Genomic DNA, 22,187 nt, shown 5'->3' with positions numbered 1-22,187 from the left:
GATGGCAGGTTGGTAGGGAGCAACTGGATGGTGGCAGTCAAAGGAATATTCAGAACGAGAAGATGATGGAGGGGAATGGCTTGGTGGAGGAGAAGAGGGTGACGGGTGGTGAGGATGTGGAGAAGGAAGAGAGTCGCGCTGGTGCGCGGGATTAAGACGCGTTGGGCCGGAGAGCGGAAGGACCAATGACGCCACAACTTTTTTCTTCAAGCTTCCCACTCCCTGCTGAAAACAATAAACTCGCTCAATTTCACAGCCACCTGTTGCTGCTGGAGCACATGGCCTTCTCAGGCAATCTGGATGCTGGTTCGAACCTCGTTGACTGTGGTATAGACCCCACAGACGAACCACAATGAGGAGATCGGGATTTCATACCCCCCGAGCTGCAGACTAGACGTGCGAGGATAGTGACAGATTCCTGCACAGTCTTCATAAGTACCTGTAAAACGTCCTGGCTGATTTGAGCTCCATAGTGCCCTATATTCTCTGGCTCAGATCCCGCTTCCCACTGCCAACTGGATCCTGAGGTCTATTGAGCCACTCCCATATCGCCGCCAGATTCAGCTTTGGCCTGAAGTCTGGAAATCAACCATTGACTAACCATAGCCATGATCAGGCAAACCTAGGAAATGTGCATCATTTCAAGGTTGTCTTTTGTAGGCGTATTCAGAAAGTCTTGGTGATTTATTCGTTGGTATCTGCCCGTGCACTTTCCCAGGGCAGAGTAGACCATCATACTTGCTGCTCTCATTGGCTCTGGTAGTGATGCTTAAGTGTCCCAGTATCTGGACTGCTTTGGCTGTTCTGGGGTTCTGTTCTCACGGATCGATGTAGGAATGACGCAGACCGGCAATTTAATGCGACCGAGGCAGGGGAGGTTGATCTGGATGGTACTAGCCAAGGACAAAGAGGAACATCAAGTGAAATGGATACTCTGGAAACTTTGGTCGTCATGTGTCTGCTAAGAAGACTACAAAGGCGTGGAGTTCGCGGATGCGGTGTGCACGAAATAGACCAGACGGCGACGCATTGTATTACCTCATTGTTTGGCGTCGATAAATTATAAAGGGGAAAAAAAAATTAAATCTAATTACAAAGTAATAATAATAGTTATGTACCTTACAGCAGTGGTATTCAAATGCATCCATCGTCGAGAGACCTCAAAGAGCTACTGGACTGGACATTTCATTCTGGTCATCACAATAGCCTCATAGTCCTCTACCTTGCCTCACTACTCTGGCGACAAGAGTACGAATCAGCTGAGCATACCTGAGTACCCCCGGGTACTGGATTCGGGCTTATGAATCCGAAGCAGCCACAGGAAGTAGTCCTCCAAGGGAAGCAGGTTTAGCAAAGCCCCATTGAGCCACCATCCAAGACCACAGACCACCATGCCTGCTACAGCATCTAAAACGAAGTGGTTGGCTGTGGTGATGATAGCCAGCAAGATGATGAATGGATACAAGAAACCAAGCACCACGCAAAGCACACGTCGCCAATGCCAGAGAGTATACCGGCGAGGAAGCTCTTTCGAACCTCCTCGGCCATGGCTGGGGGACTCGAGGGGGATGGTCATTATACTCAGGCCAATCAAGAGCGAATACCCAAAGTGCAAGGATGGCATGGCAGCTGAAGATGGTCAGATGGTCATACATTCATACATATAGCACGTCAAGATCCACATACCGTATTGATTGCAAAATCGATTTTGAGTCCATACGCTACCGACCCCATCCGCGCCATGAACAGTATCCACAAAGCCGTACTTGCGGCCCGCCTCTCCGTCGGGTGTCTCCACGGACGCATCGCTGAGCAATCGAGGAGGCATACAAGGCCAGAGTGTGAAGACGATGAACGCGAGGAAATTGCACATGGCTAATGTCCGTCGACGATCCTGGTACAACGCCGGTCCTGCAGGCCGTTCTTGAGCATACCACGGCTTCAGCGGCCGATATCCAGTCGTCTCGTTTCGAGTGGTGGTGTAGTAGTAAAGCCCGACTAAGAATGCGATCGTCCCAGGGATGTGAATGAAGGAGTAGATCCAATTGACACAAGCCATTAGAAGGGGCCTCTTGAGTAGCCACCCCTGCAGCGAAACTTCGACAAACAAACCTAGCTTCTCTTCTAGCCAGATCACCTGCAAGGCGTGGTGACGTGCGACATCGACAGTTTCCTCCTTAAGGGTCATAGCAGTGATTGCCCGGCCGATTTGATATGTCTTTTCCAGGTATTGATGTTAGCTGCATGGGAACCCAGAAGTCTCATGTTCTGTTTGGACAGCTTACCCAATATACTAGAGCCCAATACCAACACTCGACCAAGAAAGGGAATTTCCGGAGCACGCGACTGAGTAGACGTTCTTCAAATATCTTCGTACAGGGCGTTTCCACTTTCCAAGAAAATCCAAGTATACTGATGACGCGTGACCGTCGTTGGCCAAAAAAGGAGAGCATCGGCGGAGGGTTGGCAAGGTTTTCAGGATCCGGGGACGTAGACCTGGAGCCATATGATTGCTGAGACCCCGGAGACTCGGGCTCATAGTCTTTTGAAGAAACCTGGTCAAGATGAGATGGCCGACGCGATCTGCGGTTGATCCATGTGCCCCCGAAGAGTAGAGTCACAACAACCAAGGGTTCGATGACAGCTGCCACACCCATTGTGTTTTGTTTTGAACCCGATCACGGACCGATGGCTCGGAGGTTAAAGATGAGCGTAGGGGATACACCGCAATAAGAAAAAAGAAAGAACGAAAACCAAGAAATATGGATCGAAAATGGAATACCCCCAAAGCCCCTATGCTATGAGAGAGGGAAGAATATGGACTCGTGTCCCAAAAATGCCGCTGGAGCCAAATCACATAACATTCTGGGCAAGCGCCAAGCCTGCTGCTCGTAATGAATCCTGTTTTTGGTAAGGAAGGCGCGGAAACTCGGGTTCCAGTAGAGCGAGCGGGCACTCAGCCCAGCGAGCCCCCGAAAACTTGGCATCTCCTGACCCACTTCCGACCCAAACTTTATGCACAAAATACATAAATATGCCAAGGGTTTCCTATTTGGTCCGTTTTATGCTTATTCTGTGCATAAAGTTGGGCCGAAAGGTGGGTTTTGGATCGTGATCCTCGACCCATTTGCGGAAACCTATCCGAGACCCCGATATTCTTTTAGGTATAGTCGGCCTGATCACACGACTCATACGTGTTCTGTGTATCTTATGCTATGATAAACGCCAAGTTGACCTCAGGACCCTGGGACCCTGGGTTGAACCCCTGAATTTTCCAATTTCGTACGATAACGAAAGCCAAGAAAAAAAGCGTTGTTACCTGAATCTAATGTCTCGGATTCCAGCTAGAAGGTGTACTGTATAAGGCGTGCCTGGGCATACCCGCACTCCCTCTGCGGATATGGTGGTCTTTTGGCTCAGTTGATGGAACATCAGCCCAGGGATGACTTCACAGAAATCCATTTACCGCAGAAAGACCACCCCTTACCAAACTTATCTGCTCATATCTTCCACAACAGCCATACGAAAGCTAACTCATGTTGAGATCAATAGCTGCTATATTAGCAGTTGTTCGCGTAATAGGTAGCTAGTTAGCCCTAAAGGCCGTAATGATCATGAAAGCCAAAAAGTGGCAGGGGATAAGTTGACCCCGCCATGATACGTGTGTAATAATGATAACTAGTTATTGTTTGGTACAGTACTAGAGTTGGGTGGGACCCAATATTACCCAAAGGGGCAAAAGTCTGTGTGCATACCGCTTCCACCACCCCATCAAATCTAACTATATAGCCATGGTTACAATATCCTGCACCGCCAATACTTATTAGATCATACTAAAATTAAATAATACCGAATAGTCAGGTTTAGTTACGTACAGGTTCCCCTCGCGTCATATTTTCATAAGGGCCCTGGTTCGCATAAAAGTTATCCATCCTTCTTCCCATACTCGATATTAACGTATTAATCTTGGTCTGGTCTACCTAGGTAACGTCTCCCCTACAGTGATACACTCTTTGGAATAGGCGCAATCCTCTTGAGATCTTCCCATCTGAAGTCTAGAGACACACGAAAAAGTCAGCGCTTTAGCATATCCATATTCCAGACCAGTTTACTCCGGTTAAGATCAGGCGAGTATACAGGCCAATCTTGAACATATATCCCATGCTCTTCAAACTAAACCGGCGTATCTTTCGCTATCTGGATCTTTGCGTTATCTTGCTGAAATATCTTTCCAGGTTGATAGCGATCGAGGCCATGAGGGTGGAGGGAAAATTAGAAATGTGGGTGGGTTGTTAGGGTGATGGGAGTGGGGCAGGTGTCTAATAATCAGGGCTCACAAGGGCGGTTTCCCCATTTGGGTAGGCTCAATACTACCTACAAATCTGGACGCCGCCAATCATCGGCCGCTGGGCAAGCGGGTGAACTAATCAGGGATTTTTGGTCCCCGAGCGTAAGCCCGCGGATGCCAATGTTCCTTCCAATTTGTCTCTTGAGTCCTTCTCCTGCCATGCAAGGGCGCCAATGAGCCAGCAACTCATGTTTCAGGGTTCCGGCAGCTTCCACTAGATGAGAAGGATCCGTGGTAGAATCTCCCGGTAAAACCATGTCGCGCCAAATGAAATTTTTGTCGTGTTCCAGAGGACAATCAAGAGTCAGGCCCTCCTATGTCCGTTTCGTGTTGTTACTGTGATGCGGTCCGGACGCATCCGATAGATCCTGCCACCAGAATGAGTGGTCTTCTCCGTCTTCCCCTGTACTCCATCATTGTCCCACGTGGGCGTGCAATTACTCTCCTTACCGGTAGACGTGTAAAGGGAGCTCGGAATTCGTATGCGTATCAGCCCCTTCGAGTTGGATGCGACAAGCGGCCCCACATGGGGTAAAGTTTCACGCATATCTGATCCGTTCAGGACGGGCGATAGACTATAGTACTGAAATGCATTTAGGTGATCGTGCTGCGATATATGCTAGTGGTAAGCGTAACGCAGGCGGTTGATGTCATCCCGATCAACTGATCTCGGGAGCAACCTGGAATGTTTGGCCAACCTGACAAAGATCTCCAAAGCGCCGTGCAGTGAAGTATAATTGACGTCAATTCCAAATCCAATCCTCAAATGTACACATCACCCCCCATGCTTTATTCCACTTATTTCTGACTTCAGACACACTCGTACACTAAAGTGACAACTGCGGCATTCCACTTGATTCATACAACTTCTTCATCCGCCAAAGCGTGAAACATGTCTAAGATATTATCGACGCCCATGCTAGGAGCTTCTAGTCGAGGCTTGAAGGGAGTCCTCTCCCAAAGAGCTCAGATTACTGCTCCATCGCAAGCCAGATGGCTATCAACAAAACAGACGTCTGCTGGAGCAAGCCTATTGCAGGACAAGAAAAATGGCTTCGGTTTTGCCAGATCAAACCCCCGACCGGCAAAGCCGCGTGCTAAAGGCGTTACTGAGATACGAGGCCCTTACTATTCCGTAATACCCCCCTTCTATATGATTCATTTTTTTTCCCGGTATAATCTAACCGGGTTTTCTATAGGTTATGGGCAAGCGATATCTCGCAGATGTGCTAGAAACGTGAAGCACCATCCCCCCCGCATCCAAGATGGCCGAGGCCGATCTGAAACTAACAAGATCTCCAGAATGGGCCAACATGTTGACGGACTGAAGTTTGCAGGAGGTAATCGAGCAAAATTCATAACAAATGAACCAATGTACTGACTCTTTGGAGGCTCGTTCTCCCTCTTTGAAGAGAAGCCACTCCGCGAGCTGCTGGATCTTGCCCATGAGCACGGTGTTTACGTTTCGACGGTAATAACTACTCCAGAACATCATGATAAACGTACAACTGAATTCTGACATGAATGTCTTATGTTATTTAGGGCGGCTGGGCAGAGCATCTCCTCACCCACCCGGATCCAGACCATGCCTTCGATCGATATCTCAGCAAGTGCAAGGACCTTGGGTAAGACTGTTTATGCAGAGCTTGATGGCCATGAGACTAATTCCCATGGGTAGTTTTGATGTGATTGAATTATCTTCCGGATTCTTGTCCCTGCCAGACGACGACTGGCTTCGCCTTGCCGACAAAGTCCATTCGTATAAGCTCGAGCCAAAGCCGGAACTAGGAATTCAGTTTGGCGCCGGGGGCGATACGCCTTCTCTTTCGGTGGCACCGTCGGACCCCAAGAAGCTCATCAGCATGGGACAGAAATTTATCAATGCAGGTGTGAAGCGCCTGATGATCGAGTCGGAAGGGATCACCGAGAACATGGATTCCTGGAGGACCGATGTGGTATCTCAAATCATGAACGAATTGCCTCCTGAGAAGGTCATGTTCGAGGCCGCCGATCCCAAAGTCTTCAACTGGTACATTCGAGAGTTCGGGATTGATGTGAACTTATTTGTCGACCACAGCCAGATCGTGCAGCTATCATGTCTCCGATCCGGTATTTGGGGGACTGCAGACACCTGGGGCAAGGTCGTTTCCTTCCGGCCCTAGATATTGAGAAGCACCCACTAGTAGGCTCTAAGAGTAGTTTCCAACGCTCCATAATTCCACCTTCTTTTACATTTTTACGTTACAGCAGACTTAGTCCTCTTAAGTACCAATCCGTCGCAACCTCGGTTCTGTCTTCCCAATCGGGTTAAGTGGGTATCAAACTCAACCTCCGCACTTGGTGGAACGGGGAACGTTGGGACATTCAAAGCCCTTGAAGCTCCTTCTACGATACATCGTTGATAGCACCTGGCATCCGAATGACTATCTCCGACGATTATCTGAAGTTAATACACCCTGATGCCCAAGGCTAGAAGCGGCAGTTGAATCATGCCTCGTGCGAGCCCGGCTCCGGGTGCCCGGCTGCGATGCCGAAGAGCTTGCGATAGCTGCAAACGCCGAAAACAAAAGTGCAATGGCGAGCAGCCCTGCACAATCTGCGTCCAGCGACACAAGGAGACAGAATGCCACTTCTCTGATCGACCGGCTCGTCTGCTGAAGCCTGGTCCACCAAGTTCGGTGCTGCTTAGTGAGCGTGTGCAACCCTCGTCGCCTCAGCAAGAGACGGCCATGGAGCACCTCCTAAGCTCGCTTGAAGACCGCCCTATGAATGTGGAACAAGAGGTTCGTGAGGGAAAAGGATGGGGCTGCTCCAGTCCCCAAGGTTGCTCGCTTACTCCGGGACGGCCAAGGGAAATATATGTACATTGGTGATTCAGCAAGTCTCTCCTTTTTGCAAAGCGTGCGTCGAGTTGTGTCTTCGTCCATTGGGAAGTGCGATTTTACGGAAGATAATTCGCGCCACTCGATGCTCGAGGCATTTCAGAGCAACCCAGGCAGCCAGGCGGGCCCTCTCGTTCCTCCACCTAGTAATGACGACGCCCAGAAGCTCGCTCGTCAGTATGTTCTAGCCACAAAGCCCTTGCTGGATCTCTTCGATCTTGAAGAATTCCATCCGCGCCTAGCCAATTGGGTAGATAACCCGACGGGTGATGAGGATACTGTCAGCTCCATATTCTATCTCGTGCTAGCCATTGGCGCCCAGGTATCAGACACCAACCAAACAGCCGCTGAGCAATTTTTCGGCAGTGGACGCCAGTTGGCCTTTTCGGCATTTCAAGAGACACCCAGTATCCATACAATCCAGTCATACGTTCTTGTATCCATGTACATGCTCGGAGCGTGTCGGCGCAACGGAGCATTCATGAACCTCGGCATTGCATTACGAGCTGCCTATGCTGTTGGGATTCACCGAAAAGACGCAAACGCTCTTTTCATTGGGCGTGAGCGACGGGCCAGAGAGCGAGTGTGGAAGAGCCTTCGGATGATGGATCTATTCCTGAGCGCTTCCCTGGGGCGGCCGCCGGCAACTTCAGACTTCGACTACGATATTCGAGACGATGTAACCATAAGCAAGAGCCAACACGAGCCTGAGGCGATGGGCACGGAAAAACAGCTCTCTGTTGCCGTGATTGCTTTGTGTCGAATTTTCGAGCGCATTTTGACTGATGTCTATATGAAACAGGTGATTTCCATCCATGCGGCGGAATCAATATCCAACCAGCATCGTGCTTGGGTGCGGAATCTACCAGCAGTCCTCAAAGCTCAGACAGAGAAGCTCACCGACACGAATATGGAAGAAAGCCTGGCAGCAGGGCATGTCTTTGGCGCTTACTATTGGTCGATCATCTTGCTCACGCGGCCATTCTTTGTATACCGAGTTGCTCAGTACGTGAAGTGCAAGATTGATCCATCGAGGCCCCTAGAAGCACCCAATGGGAGTTCCCGTATCTCCTTGTTTGCAGATGCCTGCGTTTATTCAGCGCTGCGTGGCCTAGACGTGATGGATGGCCTTACTCGCTTCCCCTCTCTACCACGACGTCTCCCATTTTCGATAAACACTGTTTTCAACTCTGCAGTGGTGTTGGGTGCTGCATTCTTCGCGGATTATGATAACTTGTTGCCCCTTGAAGAAGGACTGAACAAAGCAGAGCGGTTCCTTGAGTTATTCGTGCCCAATGACCCGCATGCCTGTCGCTTCTCCCAGATCATCAAATATCTCCGAGCTTCAGTGACAGAATACGTGCAGCGGCGAAACCGCCAGTGGATGGAGCGACGGAGTAAACAAGTCGATCAATTATTCGGCCAGGTCGGGGGCACTGAGACTCCTGCTTTTGCTCACCCTTCGGGCCTAGAACCCTTTACACCAACTCGGCCAGGTGGAACACAGAGGCCTTCTGCGGTGGCGTCTCCAATCTCGCTCGATAAGTTCGCCAGTGAAACTCCTGCTTTCGTGAACCCGCAGTCACAGATTCCTGCCGGGGGTTCGCAGCAACTCGGATGTGATGTCTGGGACACGCTTTACAACTTACCAGATGCTGCAGCCAATTTTCCATACGATCCTTCCCTTCCAGCGTTAACGACGTCGGGGATCCCAGTAAGTTACTCGCCTGGCAGTACCATCCCAACGCGGCAGCCGCCAGCGGCGAATGGCCCGTCGCCGCTTTCTGATATGATCTTCCCCGAAAACGGGCTGCTGTACATGGCTGAGGATCTTCCCATGTTTGGGATATGGGACGAATCGTGACCGTTCCAACAGCAGTAGCTGAGCTGGAAATCCCATGAAGAAAACCAGTCGCAGTGGAGTCCGATATCAAGCGCAACCTGATATGCACATTCTGGCGCAACAGCAAAAAGAAGATTGTTTCTTGGCAGCAAAAGATTCACCCTCGGACAAGAGTCCGGCAGGCTATAGAAACTGGCCTCCCGTGGGGGGTTCATTTCTGGGAAGGCACGCTGCCGCCCAGTTCTTAGGCTGGTGGTTTTTCCTTTCCCTCCCGGGACAAGAAGGTGCGACGCACTTCCTCGAACGGAGGAAATTCAGTTGAAAACTGGACAGACTCAGGTTCGAACCCAGGACTTGTTTTATGCAGCAATGGTCGCGCGAGCAAACCACTACGCCACTCACCCTCGAGGTGGTTGGAGTCGTTCGCTTCTCTGTTAAGTACGACACCTGGGTCGCATCAAACCCAATTTTGGAGGCGCACAGCCACGCTGTTGTCACGAAAATTAAGTAAGGATATTCTTGAGGTCCAGAGGATTAATTTGAATGGCTATATGGGAGGGTTTGAGACGATTTTGGTTATGTTGTTTTTGGTGACTTTTTTTTAACGTACTGAATTGGTAGCGGGAGGTGACGCGTGTTGACACTATTCCCGCTCCCCCACAAAATATATTAGCGGGGACTCGTATTCCCTAGCTCCTCCCCACGCCCCTGCTCTTAAAAATTTGACCAAGTAAGAGATTCCATAATTAGCAGAAAATTGAGACTGATCATTACACGATCAGTAATCAATCTGGTTCATTTTCTCGAATACTCCGCCAACTTGAAGCCCAAATTGACATGCTCGTTACGAGCAACTCCATTGGGGAAATAAACCCACACAAGTCTGTGTAAGAAACCTATCGGAGTTTTCCTGGCAAACCGTTAGTAAGAACGGCGACATCTATCTAAGCTCGGGGACTGAGTCTCACCGGAATATTGGGAGCCGGCCAAAGAGAGCGATGAATGTAAATGCGGAGATGGCCAGGATCGTCAACGCGACCGTTCGGAGGACCCCCATTCTTTCTCCATCTCCACTTCTATACGCGAGTACACTTTGTTGGATGCGACCAAGGAGAGCTTCCGAAGAACAAAAACCCCGACATACAACATCCAATGTAGAGATAGACAAATGTGTTATCAACAGTACGGTTACGAACACTTTGTGGCTATTCTAGCCACTCGGGGCTGATAGTGATACCCCAGCGACCACTTCAACCTCGCGCCAGCTCAGCCCTGTCACTGAGAAACGTGTCAATCCAGGCATAAATCACTTTCGCTATCAAATAGTTACTATGTACCCATTACTAATACTATTAGCATTGCGCGGAGCGACCGCAGCCAGGGAAAAGCAAAATGCTATGCATGGAAAAGGCCCGCCAAATTAATCCTTACATGCGACATGCGGACTACCGAGGTACAGACTCGGACACCGACTGGTGACTATGGACTTTGGAGGTAGGAAAAATAGAGGGCATTAAGAAAAAAAGAGAATGAGCATTACCATAACAGTTATATGACGAAGAAGACACAAGGAGAGGGGAATAATGTAGCAACGTAATGCGATGTTTGTGCCATGGTTGCGTGGTGAGCATAAGATGGAGCGAGAGGATGCGACGAGAAACAAATCAAGAGCACGGCTCGCTAGAAGAATTTTGCATGGAAAAGTTGTCTCCATGGCATTTCGATGCGGACTGTATGGACGGAACGAGGCCATGGTATGTACGCCGTTCAATTCCTGGGTGTAGGGATGAAATCGACAAGCCGGGCAGATTAAGAGCCTGGGCTCGGGAAGTTACAAGGTTACAAGGGTGGTTGCAGCCGAGACGTAGAGAGATTGGAGGCGACCGATGTGCATCAACAAAAGTTATATAGGCACAAGATACAGAATTATGCCTAATCAAAACCAAATGGGTTGTGCGGTGCTGGGGGAAGGTTAGTCAAGTGTTTTCTGGTCGCTTCTTGTGCGGATTGCGTGGATACTTACTGGCGTGAGCAAGGTTCGCTCGCAAACCCGTCGGCTGAGGTGCAAGTCGCTTGGGCTCATTGGGCTTCACACCAAACCTGATAGGAGGCGGAGGACCGGTTTTCTGAGGAGTCAGAGGAGCGGCAGTTGGCTGCTGAGGGATTGGCGGCACTGGAGGCGGAGGTTGATTGAAAGTTGTACCTCCAAAACCATTCATGCCTGTACGCTGGGGGTGCAATGCTGGGGGAAGGACAGAATTGATGCCGGTTTGCATAGGTTGCTGGGGTTGCGCAAATCCGCCAAAGCCTGTAGGCTGCGCAGCGATTCCCGGGAAGCCAGGTTGATTTGGCCCGGGCATGCCATTTCCAAACTGCTGCTGTTGTTGCTGGATACCGAATTGCGACTGCGGGGTGAACCCAGTTGGCTGAGGCATCATGATACCGGTCTGCTGAGGCATCATGACGCCAGTCTGCTGAGGTATTAGACCATTCTGGAACTGATTCGGTGGAATGAAACCAGTAGCCTGTGGCTGAAGGCGCTGCTGGTTGAGCTCAGCTAAGCTCTGACCAGGGGCAGCAACGGGAGGACCAGCTTGCGGGACTCCTGTCAACTGAGCTTGTAATGGCGGTGGCCCAAAGGCGCTTTGCTGCTGAGAAAAATTTTGAGGAGCCGAAAGGGGGCGCTGTGGGGGTGGTGGGAGAAGTGAGTTCTGGTTCATTGCTTGAGTGGGCTGTGGACGCTGCTGTCGAGCCGCCGCTCCCATAGATGCTATCTTATTGAAGAAGTCCGGGGTAGCACCTGTGGCCTGGGCCTGCACAGGAGGTGTCTGGACTGCAGTCTGCTGTGGCTGTAAAGCTGGTATAGGCGACGCAGACGGTGGTGCAGTGGCAGTCCTTTGAGGCTGCAGAGGTGCTTGAAGCAATGTTAGGTCTGCCATGGCCCCGGTGACTTGCTTGGGGACTGGAGCTTGGGCAGCGGGTGGGGATGTAGGAGGTGGCGTCGAAGCAGCAGGCGCAGAGGAGCTCGTAGGCTTGGGGTTCTTCACTTCCCAAGCATCATCATCGAACCCACGTGTAACAGGTTTCTCTTTCTCCACAGGAGCTGGAGGAGTCGCTGTACGTTCCTCTCCCTTCTCCTCTGCATCCTTTTGCGCAAAGGCCTTTGGATCGACCACATCACCGGCTTGGACAGCTGGGGTTGGTCTGCCCTTGCGAGTATTGTTGCGCAATGTACCACCAGGCCCAGAGAAGAGCCCCCCCTTCCTCGATAACTTCTTCTCCGCCGAAACTGACATTACGGAGTCGCGAGTTCTTGCCCACACGACCAAGGGTGTTGTCCAGATACTTCATGACACGCAAAATGTCACCTTCCTTCAAGCCGAGGGTTCGAAGGGTCTCCGGGGTAACGTCGGGAGTATAGACTCATCCATAGAATCTTTGAGGAAGTTCTGCGCATATCGTTCACATTGGTGGGGTCCTACGCCAGCTTTCAAGAAGAAATCAAACCAGTCGTACTCAGGACGCTGCACAGAAGCGCCTGCGTTACCAATTGGTTTCGCATCAGAAACTGCTCGGTTCCGGATACTGGAGAGAGGCTTGTCCTCGTCCAAAGAAACACCAGCGGCCTTCTCAACGTATTCCAGATCCTCAACGGACATCTTCGCAATAGGGACCGCAATTTTAATACCGTTCACTTTATGAAGGTGGATCTTCCCATCTTGCAGACCAATGAACTGTGCCTCGACTGTGAATGCTTTACTGCGATCGGTCCACTTCCTCACTTTAGAGAAATCTGGTTCTGCGTCCTGTTAGAATCGAAAGCTCAAAGATGACGTGGGTCAAAGGTACTCACTAGACTTGGACTTGCTGTCGCGCTTGCTGGAGTCCATCGAGTCAGTTCTTGACTTGCCAACGGCTGCCTTGGTCAGCCTCGCCTCCTCTTGGCGATTCCTTTCAACAGTATTCATCGCCAGATCATCTGGGTTTGGTAGAGTGGAGACAAATCCAGTGACTTCTACATAGCTGCTGGGAACGACACCTTCTTTGCCATTCTTCAAGCGCCGCACCATCCACCATTCTTCTGACTTGGTGTCGTCGAGGATGATGACTTCATCGTCTACTGCGACGCTCACCTCATCATCACCCTGGGCCATGAAATCGTACAGCATGATACCTTTCTTTTGGCCGCCTCCGCCCTTTGCAGCATCCAGGACCTCGCGAAACCCCTCTGCGCGGTATGCACCGGCAATCTCGCCAAGGGCCGCAACAATCTCTTGAGCGGTATCTTTAGCACCTGCATGAAAATCGATGCTCCTGCTCGGGCGAACAAGATCAACGAAAACGTGCTTTCCCTCAATGGAGTAATGGGTCAGTTTATCAGCAGTCCACTCTTGCTGACGGTCATCACCCTCCGGAGAAATGAAGATGATCCCGGTGACCATATTGACGCCTAATGTCGTTGGCATCTTCTTGCGCTTCCCCATCACCTCCACCATCTCATTGACATTGTAGATATGATAACCGGAAGGTGATCGAGGTGTCAATTCCCCTGCTCGATTGTAAGGCGGTGATTCTTTGACGTAGGGTGCATCACGGCTCATAGGGGCGCTTGCACCGTCGGGCGCGGGGGTGCGACAGGAGTTGCCTCTTCTTCGGGCGCATGGGACGGTATTGGAGAAGTGACTTGCTCGGACGGTGGTCGCCGAGGAAGAGCTGGCGCGGGCGGTTCTTCACGAGCATACTGGTCTTCAGAGGGTCGGGTCGGGAGTTGAGGAGGCGGGGACTCCTCGCGAGAGGGGCCCGCGTAGCCACTGGAAGGAGCATGCTGCTTATGTATGATGTCGGCGATGGCCGCGGCCGCAGGATTGTGCACAGAAGGAGAGGGTGCCTCTTCATGGTCGCCATTGGCAGGCCGTGTGGGTCGCTGAGGTAGAGCTGGTGCTTCGGGCTCCTCTTCCAGAGGAGGCACGGCGGCGGTAGGCGTGACATCCTCCAAGATTTCGATGTAATTCGATGGGGCAAACCCAAAATCATCATTGACTCCCACTAAGGTCCAATCGGGGTCTGAAGTGTCGTACACCAGTATCGCCGCGTCTTCCGAAAACGAAACTTCTTCGTCGGTTTGCCGCGTGTAGTCGTAGAGGGCCTTGGCGTGGTGAACCGGTTGCGCCTATAAATGATACTGCGGTTAGCATCCAACTTGCTCTAAAGAGTGTGCCAGTTCTGGTTTATCGCCAGCAAATGCGCGGCTTTCCCTAGCGACTTGTGCAATACAACCAGAAGCTCTGTCCCACACTTCGCAAGTCAGACAGAACGGCTTACCTCCTCCACATAGTTATTTGGAACTAGGCCTTCTGGCTCATCTTCGTCGTCTCTTTCCGCCTTCTTCTTGGCTTTCCACCAGTCATCTTCTGCGCTCTTCTCCAAGACGTAGAGCAGGTCGCCTCGTGGATCTCGAGTTCCCCCTCTCCCTGAGGCTGGTAATCGTACACAGCCGAGTAGACGCCCACGAAACCCATATTTGCGCGGGCCCCCGGTCGAGCGAGAGTCGATTGAGAGGTAAAATGGGATTAGAGCACCACAGTCGTCAATGCCTGTGCGGCGAGACCGCGAATTGCGGGCTTGGGGTGCTGTCCGGGACGTCGGGATGATGACGGTGGCCGGTGCCGGGCTAACCTTGGCAATAGGGCCAGAGCGTGCGCCCACGGTTGGCGTTAAAACAATATGGAATTAAGCCGCTGAAAAAAAAGAATGGGCAAAAGAAATGGGCCGAACCAGCCGTTGGCAGGGGAAGTTGGGAGATGGAGGTTGGATCAGGGAGGGAGAGGGCCAGGTGGGTACCGATCGTTCGGAGTCGACGGTCACGTTCCTTACGTAGTTCCAACGCCTGTAGGCCTTACCTGCGCACGTATACTACGAATACCATCAAATCTCGGCTTATTTGGCCTGACGATACGTCTATAATGGCTTTATATTTCCCACGTTGGCTCTTCAATGGCAGGCTCTAAACTGGTTGACAAACATGTCTTAAATGCCCCCACTCAAGCGGGCCATCTGACGTCTTCGGGCGTGAAGCTAACCAGGCGTACCTGGCATTGCCAGCCTGCCCAGGCGAACAATTGGATGATTACATGATACTCTGCACACTGAGAAGTAGTCCAATGAGGTTTGCTAGTCATGTGCTGATAAACAAAAACCAACTTATTATACATATGTTCCCTCAGAGCTCGTCTTTAAAGGTTTCTTCACTGCCTGCAGTGTTCTCCAATTCCTCATCTGAGGCGGGGGAGTTTTTGGGATGGACGGTCACCAGGTTCTGCGCTCCGATCTTCGGTTTTAGCATGCGAGCCGTCTGCTTGCCGAGGGGCAGTTTCTTCATGAGGCCTTGGATCAACGTTCCCCTCTTCCTCGTCGTCCTCGTCGGCAACGATGCCCTGGAATTTGATCACGCCGTTGCTTGCGACGACTTCAAGTGTCCAATCATTATCGCCTGCATATTCCTCCAGTTGCTTCCGCATATCTTCCACCTTCTCTGGATCAAGATCAAATTTCTTCATGGCCTGTTTAGACATGCGTCGGATCTCGCCGTTCTCACGTTTCGCAACGATCTCCACATGCTCTTCGCCCGCAGAAACCACTCGGCCCTTCTCAATCGTCTTTCCTTCCATGCCCACGAGTTTGTGCCCACCGATTTCGATTCCACCAACCATTTGAACTTCAGAATGGTCTGCTGCAGCTTCGGCAAGTTGGTGAGTTCGGAACCATTCCTTTGCAGCCTCCCATTCTGGGACATCTTCAGGTTGAAGAATCTCGCGGCATTCGATGCTGTGAACTTCATCCTGCTGGGGCGGTAAAAAGGCAACATCGTCACAAAGACGTGGGGTATAGATAACCATTAAGTAGGTACACGTGGTAAGTTCTTTAATCCAGCCTATTTGGTCGGTTGATTGTGGATGACAGTGGAATTGTACTTCGATCCGGCGTTCACGGCCCGTCAAATCACACCTGGTACCGCCCCGCAAATGCTGGACGAGGTATCGTGAGCCGCCCTTGGTGTGTAATTCTGCAACCTCATTTTTGGGGTCATGTTCTTTTGCCCTGGATTTCTCGCCACTCTGCGTATGACCCGGGAACTGTCCCAGAATGAAGGAATGAGTGTCTGGATCCTCAGTAGGGGGATATGTAGAGACCCCACGGCCTGGGGGAAGTGCATGGAACTGCTTTACTTGTTTGCGATAGCAAAAAGAGTATGACCACCACCCCGAAAAATAGTACATACACTTGCCCTCAAGCTCGCGAAGAAGTTCAAGCCCTCTCTGTCCGTGGCCCGAGCCAACTCCTTTTTCTCATCCGCCTCGCTGGTTGGAGTCACACCGGTAGCATTGAGTTCGTCCTGCGCGACTTGCGGGATCTGGCAGAGGAGCCGTCGGTCATTTAAGATCATCTCTTCGTAGGCGTATTTTGGCTTGTCTGGTTTTTCGGCCTCTACACCCTCGGTGCCGTGGGCATTTGCTCTGAGACTCGAAACTTCGTCATAAAGGGAAACCTGATTTTCAAGTAATTCCTGTGCTTGCGCATCTAGGATATATTCTTGAGGATAGAGCACTTGGTACTTGAACAAATTCTGGGTCAGTCTCATGAGCCCATGATGTCAGCGCGATTTCGGCTTACTTGTGGATAGGCCAGGACATCATCTTGAATGTTGAAAGGTCGTTTAGCTGCCCACACAGTGGAAGTAAAGCATGTGAAGAGGAGGTACAGGGTTACCCCCATCTTTCTTTGTCGCATCTTCGGGTATGGGGGGATCGCTTGGAAGCTTCGACAGGAGTTGGGATGCGACGCTAGCGACGTTGGCTCAGTCCCCAGCGGGGGAATTTTCAGGGATCTGTCAGAAGCAGAATTCAGAGAAGCTGGACGTAGGGGGAGGTGGGAGAGAAGCACATGCTTTCAAGCGTGTGTATTGGGTCTTCGGAGCGGAGAGCGAGAGCTGCTCCGTGGCCTTATCTGATAGCGCTTGATTTCAATACGATACGGAACTGATCCGCGGACTATACTGGGGAATAAGTGAAAACCGCCCAGGATCATGGGGTCAGTTGTATTAGTACTGTCACAAATTACACATCTGACCTTGTGTCACTTGACATGCTCATCCTTTTGCAGTGTGGGCAACAAGTCTTTATATAGGAAGGATGTAAAGCTGAAATAAGTCAACTGTCAACGGGAAACCTAATCGGAGTTGGGACACAGCAACAACGGCGTTTCAATTTGGAATACTAAAGCTAAGGAGGGAAGAGGAGAAGGGGAAGAAGGAGAAGCTACGACGACCGACCTAATACCCAACTCCCACCACCCTACTATCCGCTTTCGCATGTGTTCGGACGACAGTAGTTCAGATGGTGCTGGCATCAAGGGCGGTGGGGAGTGGCAGAATCGGCTAACGGCTGACATCAACTCCAAGATTATGGACATGCTCCGAGGCCTAGCTAACTCTAACTCCCTTTCATTCTAGTATGGTTCGTTGATCTCTGGCTGCAGATCCCTCTAGAATTGATGAAGTTCCGAGCAGAAAATTAGGCGATGCATTGTGCACCGACAATGATACCCTTCTTAAGGTGTCATGGTGGGATGGACTGGTGTGTGGACACCCGCGGGATTATGGAATTGGAATGATTACGGACATGAACCTGCAGCACGCGCTCTTGAAGTCCATTGGTCAATTGCTGCGGCTGTCTACCAATCAGAGCACCCCACATTACTCGATGCTGACCCGAGTCTTTGTAATGATTTGGGAGGCTCTGGATTTACGGAATTAAAGTAGCTGACTGATATTTTGCAAAGCATTGGGAAACACGGACAGCTATTTAGCATGGTTTCATACCTTGATTCAACGTTGAGGTAAGGAGATGAAATCAAAGTTCAAGTACTTAAGACGAATCTCCTGCGTGCTACTCGAAACTTCCGTTGCTTCTACCAGCAATTATAAAAGGCTCTGTTCACCTCGATGAGGCTGCTCCTGCCTTTTCTAATTTGCGTTACAGCAGTCATCGTTGCATATCGATCCTCAATCCAAGACTCGATCTCCTCACTTCTACAAAAAGCACCAGCAACCATCTCGAAGTTTTTCACGGCTGCCAATTCCAGCATAATCTCCCTGCCAGCCACTCTAAACCTGGATTTCCCCGCTCCTCAAGTAAACCCAATCACCGAAATGTCCGTTCCAAGAGCAATCCGCCAAGTATTTCTCGCTATCGAGCAATCCGAAGGCGCAGGCGCTCGGGTGCGCCGTTCCATCGGCGGCCGTCAGCTGCGCTCTCTCACTCCCTTCCTCATGCTGGACCACTTCAGCAGCAGCGGAGCAGCAGGCTTCCCCGACCACCCGCACCGTGGCCAGGAAACTATCACCTACTTGATTTCCGGCGGTTTCGACCACGAAGATTTCAACGGCAACAAGGGCACCCTCTCTCCAGGTGACCTGCAATTCATGACCGCGGGCCGCGGTATCATGCACTCCGAAATGCCGCACGCTGGCAAGCTCAACACAGGTCTCCAGCTGTGGGTCGATCTACCTCAGAGCCTCAAGATGTGCGAGCCGCGCTACCGGGACCTCCGCGCCGCTGAGATTCCTGTCGCCAAGGCTGATGACGATAAGGTTTCAGTGAAGGTCATCTCGGGCGAGTCGTATGGCGTTGAGTCGGTCCGTGATTTGGCGTATACCCCTGTTTGGCTATTAGACGTCTCGATCAAGCCTGGTGGTCGCATTCTGCAGTCTCTGCCAAAAGGATGGAACTCTTTTGCTTATATGTTGTCTGGTACTGCGACTTTTGGATCGGGCGAATCCTCTCAGGTTGTGGACCAGTTCCATAATGTTGTGTTTGAGCAGGAGGGTGACTTTGTTGAAGCTTCGGTTGCAGAAGATGCGAAGGAGGAAGCAAGATTCATCATCGTTTCAGGGCAGCCGCTGGACCAAAAAGTTGTGCAGTATGGCCCTTTCGTTATGAATACTCAGGAGGAAGTCTACCAAGCCATGCTTGATTTCCAGACAGCGTCTAATGGATTTGAAAATATGCGCGGTTGGGAGAGCGAGATCGGCAAACGAAGCCCATATTGAAAGCGTCATTGTGGATTGTATTGTTGTTTTCTATTTGTACATGATGTGATGGATTTTCTTGTTGGCGTCAAGCTAATACCCTAGATGAATGATGAGTTCTGACCCTGCAGTTTTCTGAATTCTTGCTTTTGTTTATCTCGCGTAGTATGCGTAATTGTAACTGAGGGTCCGTCTTGAAAAGTAATTTAACCGAATCTTCCGAAGCCATTCTGAGTGTAGACCCCCTATACCTGCACCGCTCCATCAACAGTCAACTTCGCTCCAACGGTACCAATAACCGCCACATCCTTCGGCACCACCAGGTCGCGAATCTTGAAGCAGCCAAAGACCACCATCTTTTTGAGAGCCGGACAGCAACGGAAAATAGACTGGGCAATGAAGTCATCTACATGTCCATCGAAAGAAATATCGAGTGATTTCAGCTGGGGGTAGCGCTTATCCGGTCCGAAGACTTCTTCGTATGCATCACGGTTAATGTGGCGGCATGAGGAGACGTTCAAAGACTTCAGCTTAGAGCCCGAGTGTTCCATCAGAGCCATGAACCCATTCGAGGCGAGTCCGATTGGTTCTTCAGGTCCATCGGGGTTAGCCATGTCCACGTCACGAAGAGAGGAAAAGTCTATATAGCTCAAGGCCGGATTGGACCAGCCGCGAAAAAGCTCCGCTAGTGCCTGGTCAGTGATAACAGAATTATGAGTAAGGCGGAACTTGTAGAGATTTCGGCATTTATTGTGAATTCCTTGCACAAGCCTGTCATCGGCAAGCTCGAAGTTTTCGAGGGACAGAGAGCGAAGGTTCGGTCCTAGTGCAGAGACCAAGTGCAAGATAGACTCCGGCTGTGTTTCTTGCATGAACTGGAGAGACAAGTGCTCCAAGGTCTCCATAGCCGAGATCGCCCGAAGGGCCTCATCACCAAGTTTCCAGAAGTACTTCAACTTCAAACGTTGCAGAGACCTACAACTTTGAGCCATTACTTGGGCTGTTTCGTCGTCGAATGCAGAGTCGAGGTTCCATAACTTCAAGCTCCTTAAACGTGGACCTATCCGAGAAAAAAGCTTCCTCCAACAAGCATCAGATACCAAATTCGGAGAGTCCAAGTGTAGATCCTCAAGTTTGATATCCTTGTCAATCATGTACTCCAAGATCTGGTCTTTCATCGGAGTGACGAAGCGGAGATTTAGTCTGGTCAGACTGGGCATTGTGGCAAGGATCTTGTGATAGTCGTTTGTATCAAGCTCTGAACGATAAGTTAGTTGGCCGCATTGCACGGTTGCGAGCTCTTCGAACTGAACTTACTAGCACAGTCATAGATATCGAGCGTCCGGTGATGCGGTCGTAAGAAGAGATCCAGGATCTTGGGGGTTATGGCGCGTCGCCTGGACAAGATATGACTAATTTTGAGCATAACAGGAGGTGGGAGATCACCGAACTCCTCCACATCATCTATATTGTCGGCAACTTTCTAGGGACAGCGTTAGCGGAAACTGAAGCTGAACAGCTAGTATAAGGTGCCTTTCGAACAGTACCTTGATGCATATTTCCAGCAAGGATCGGGGACCGTTGCGGACATGTCCATCCAAGAGAGCATTCTGATTCTGACGCCGAGAAATCCCCGAGTTACGCTTCTTAGGAGGTGCTTTTTTGTTGCCCTCCTTTTGGTTCTTTGAGCAAGAGGCACATAGTAGACCTCCCTCCGGACCAGTTTTGCTATAAGGGGTGACCGTGAACCGCTTGCCACAGATCTCACAGTTCTCCAGCTGGCCAGGGATGGGGCGCGACTTTTCACTCATCATCTGATCTGCCAGGGCTTCGTCAGCATCGGCATCATCGCCTGGATCCCCAGTCCGCCGAGCCTTCCGCCGGGCAAATTCCTTGCTCCTTTTAAGCTTCTCGATGGCCTGTTGTCGCTTGCGCTTGCGGGTCTTCTCTTCAGGTGTCTCCTCGACTTCAGAGCCGAGCTCTTCGTGGTCTGGATCCGCCTCGCGTTCAGCCTGTTCCTCTTGCTGTTCTTCTTCATCGGCCTCGGCTCTTGCGGCTTCTGCGACCCGGCGGTTGTAGTCGTCTTGGATCTGGGCGGCAGAGATATTATTCGACTAGATGATAGCTCCGTTAGCTCCGTGAATACGGAGTTCGCTTAGTTGGCAGAAACTTACTGCAAGGAAATCCGTGAGGGCCGAGTGTCTGCAATGGTCGTATTAGTTATTCTGATAAATGCAAGTGAGAAGATGAGCTCCTACGGTCCACGGATGTTGGCTCTTGGCCGTCGCCCTGCCCTGTTCAATATATCAGCATCAGAACCGAAGGGAAATAACGACCACAGACGTACATGATGACCGAATAATTACTAGGTGTTCGGGGGTTTGTGAAAGGGAGGTTTGGTTGCTGGAGTCACAAGTCACACGTTTCGCGCCAGTTTCGCGTTGCACTTAACGCGAGTTCTTATCGGAACCAGGGCGATAAGTGTACGTCAGTGGAGGTCGGTCACCGATCGCGATGAACCACGATAGGGAAAGGGGGCGGGATGGAACAAGCAATGATGCAAGTAGGAATGAGGCTACTCCGTACTGTCTTTCCATATGAGAGGGAGGCAAAAAAAAATTTCGGGACCAATGACCGGCTTTTTCTGGTTCAGGCACTTCTGGATCGATCACTTTCTCCGATCACGCTTTTTTCTTCTCTTCCCCCTTTTCCCGTCGCTCTCTCCTGTGCAGACTTCTCATTCCTTGAAGGCTCCAGGAAAGCGAGAAATAGGACTTGTCAACGCCATCGTTCCCTTCCTCTAGATTCTTTCGTTTGCCGCATACCTCGGCGTGCTCCAGGCAGATCTGCCGGATCCAAGGCAACACTCCCGCCAGTTTCCAACTTAGGAGTCTGACACTCAAACTGCAGCATTTCTCCAGGTATTTCATCATTCCTTGGGGTTTTGACTCCCTTTGAGTATCTCAGACTTGCTTACGAGACGACACCAGTTCCATAAAAGACAGCTCCGACCGTCGGTTTGATACT

At 50.9% G+C, this 22,187-nt stretch overlaps 8 protein-coding genes across 8 annotated transcripts; 4 read left to right on the top strand and 4 right to left on the bottom strand.

The window, feature by feature from the left end:
- Positions 1-1,255: 1,255 nt before the first annotated feature.
- Positions 1,256-2,657, bottom strand: N7468_005564 (phosphatase PAP2 family protein; the record flags this gene model as incomplete). The annotated part of the gene is made up of 3 exons (XM_058474861.1): positions 1,256-1,629; positions 1,687-2,218; positions 2,286-2,657. The coding sequence occupies 3 exons, from the start codon at positions 2,655-2,657 to the stop codon at positions 1,256-1,258; spliced, it is 1,278 nt and encodes a 425-aa protein (XP_058330601.1).
- A 2,583-nt stretch (positions 2,658-5,240) lies between these two features.
- N7468_005563 (phosphosulfolactate synthase) lies at positions 5,241-6,510 on the top strand (the record flags this gene model as incomplete). Its single annotated transcript, XM_058474860.1, has 4 exons — positions 5,241-5,688; positions 5,740-5,819; positions 5,891-5,973; positions 6,027-6,510. The coding sequence occupies 4 exons, from the start codon at positions 5,241-5,243 to the stop codon at positions 6,508-6,510; spliced, it is 1,095 nt and encodes a 364-aa protein (XP_058330600.1).
- A 327-nt stretch (positions 6,511-6,837) lies between these two features.
- N7468_005562 (putative C6 transcription factor) lies at positions 6,838-9,094 on the top strand (the record flags this gene model as incomplete). Its single annotated transcript, XM_058474859.1, is given in 2 exon segments — positions 6,838-7,131; positions 7,148-9,094. The coding sequence occupies 2 exon segments, from the start codon at positions 6,838-6,840 to the stop codon at positions 9,092-9,094; spliced, it is 2,241 nt and encodes a 746-aa protein (XP_058330599.1).
- A 1,911-nt stretch (positions 9,095-11,005) lies between these two features.
- Positions 11,006-14,791, bottom strand: N7468_005561 (cytoskeletal protein-binding protein SLA1; the record flags this gene model as incomplete). The annotated part of the gene is made up of 6 exons (XM_058474858.1): positions 11,006-11,034; positions 11,097-12,418; positions 12,497-12,872; positions 12,927-13,756; positions 13,816-14,243; positions 14,396-14,791. Coding segments are annotated over 6 exons (3,381 nt in total), but the record flags the coding sequence as incomplete, so codon positions are not given.
- Positions 14,792-15,345: 554 nt separating this feature from the next.
- N7468_005560 (uncharacterized protein) lies at positions 15,346-16,846 on the bottom strand (the record flags this gene model as incomplete). The annotated part of the gene is made up of 3 exons (XM_058474857.1): positions 15,346-16,290; positions 16,353-16,697; positions 16,745-16,846. The coding sequence occupies 3 exons, from the start codon at positions 16,844-16,846 to the stop codon at positions 15,346-15,348; spliced, it is 1,392 nt and encodes a 463-aa protein (XP_058330597.1).
- Positions 16,847-17,690: 844 nt separating this feature from the next.
- N7468_005559 (uncharacterized protein) lies at positions 17,691-17,891 on the top strand (the record flags this gene model as incomplete). Its single annotated transcript, XM_058474856.1, has 1 exon — positions 17,691-17,891. The coding sequence occupies one exon, from the start codon at positions 17,691-17,693 to the stop codon at positions 17,889-17,891; it is 201 nt and encodes a 66-aa protein (XP_058330596.1).
- A 390-nt stretch (positions 17,892-18,281) lies between these two features.
- Positions 18,282-19,181, top strand: N7468_005558 (pirin family protein; the record flags this gene model as incomplete). Its single annotated transcript, XM_058474855.1, has 1 exon — positions 18,282-19,181. The coding sequence occupies one exon, from the start codon at positions 18,282-18,284 to the stop codon at positions 19,179-19,181; it is 900 nt and encodes a 299-aa protein (XP_058330595.1).
- Positions 19,182-19,405: 224 nt separating this feature from the next.
- rad7 (uncharacterized protein) lies at positions 19,406-21,509 on the bottom strand (the record flags this gene model as incomplete). Its single annotated transcript, XM_058474854.1, has 6 exons — positions 19,406-20,418; positions 20,478-20,643; positions 20,708-21,274; positions 21,335-21,362; positions 21,426-21,454; positions 21,504-21,509. 6 exons carry the CDS (start codon positions 21,507-21,509, stop codon positions 19,406-19,408), a joined length of 1,809 nt encoding a protein of 602 aa, XP_058330594.1.
- Positions 21,510-22,187: the final 678 nt, after the last annotated feature.

Source organism: Penicillium chermesinum (assembly GCF_028974085.1).
Source record: "Penicillium chermesinum strain IBT 19713 chromosome Unknown utg000004l:1.0-3345178.0:1.0-3348027.0, whole genome shotgun sequence".
NCBI classification, from domain to species: Eukaryota; Fungi; Ascomycota; class Eurotiomycetes; order Eurotiales; family Aspergillaceae; genus Penicillium; species Penicillium chermesinum.
The sequence above is the reverse complement of the archived record's forward strand: the minus strand, read 5'-3'. Positions and strand labels throughout refer to the sequence as shown.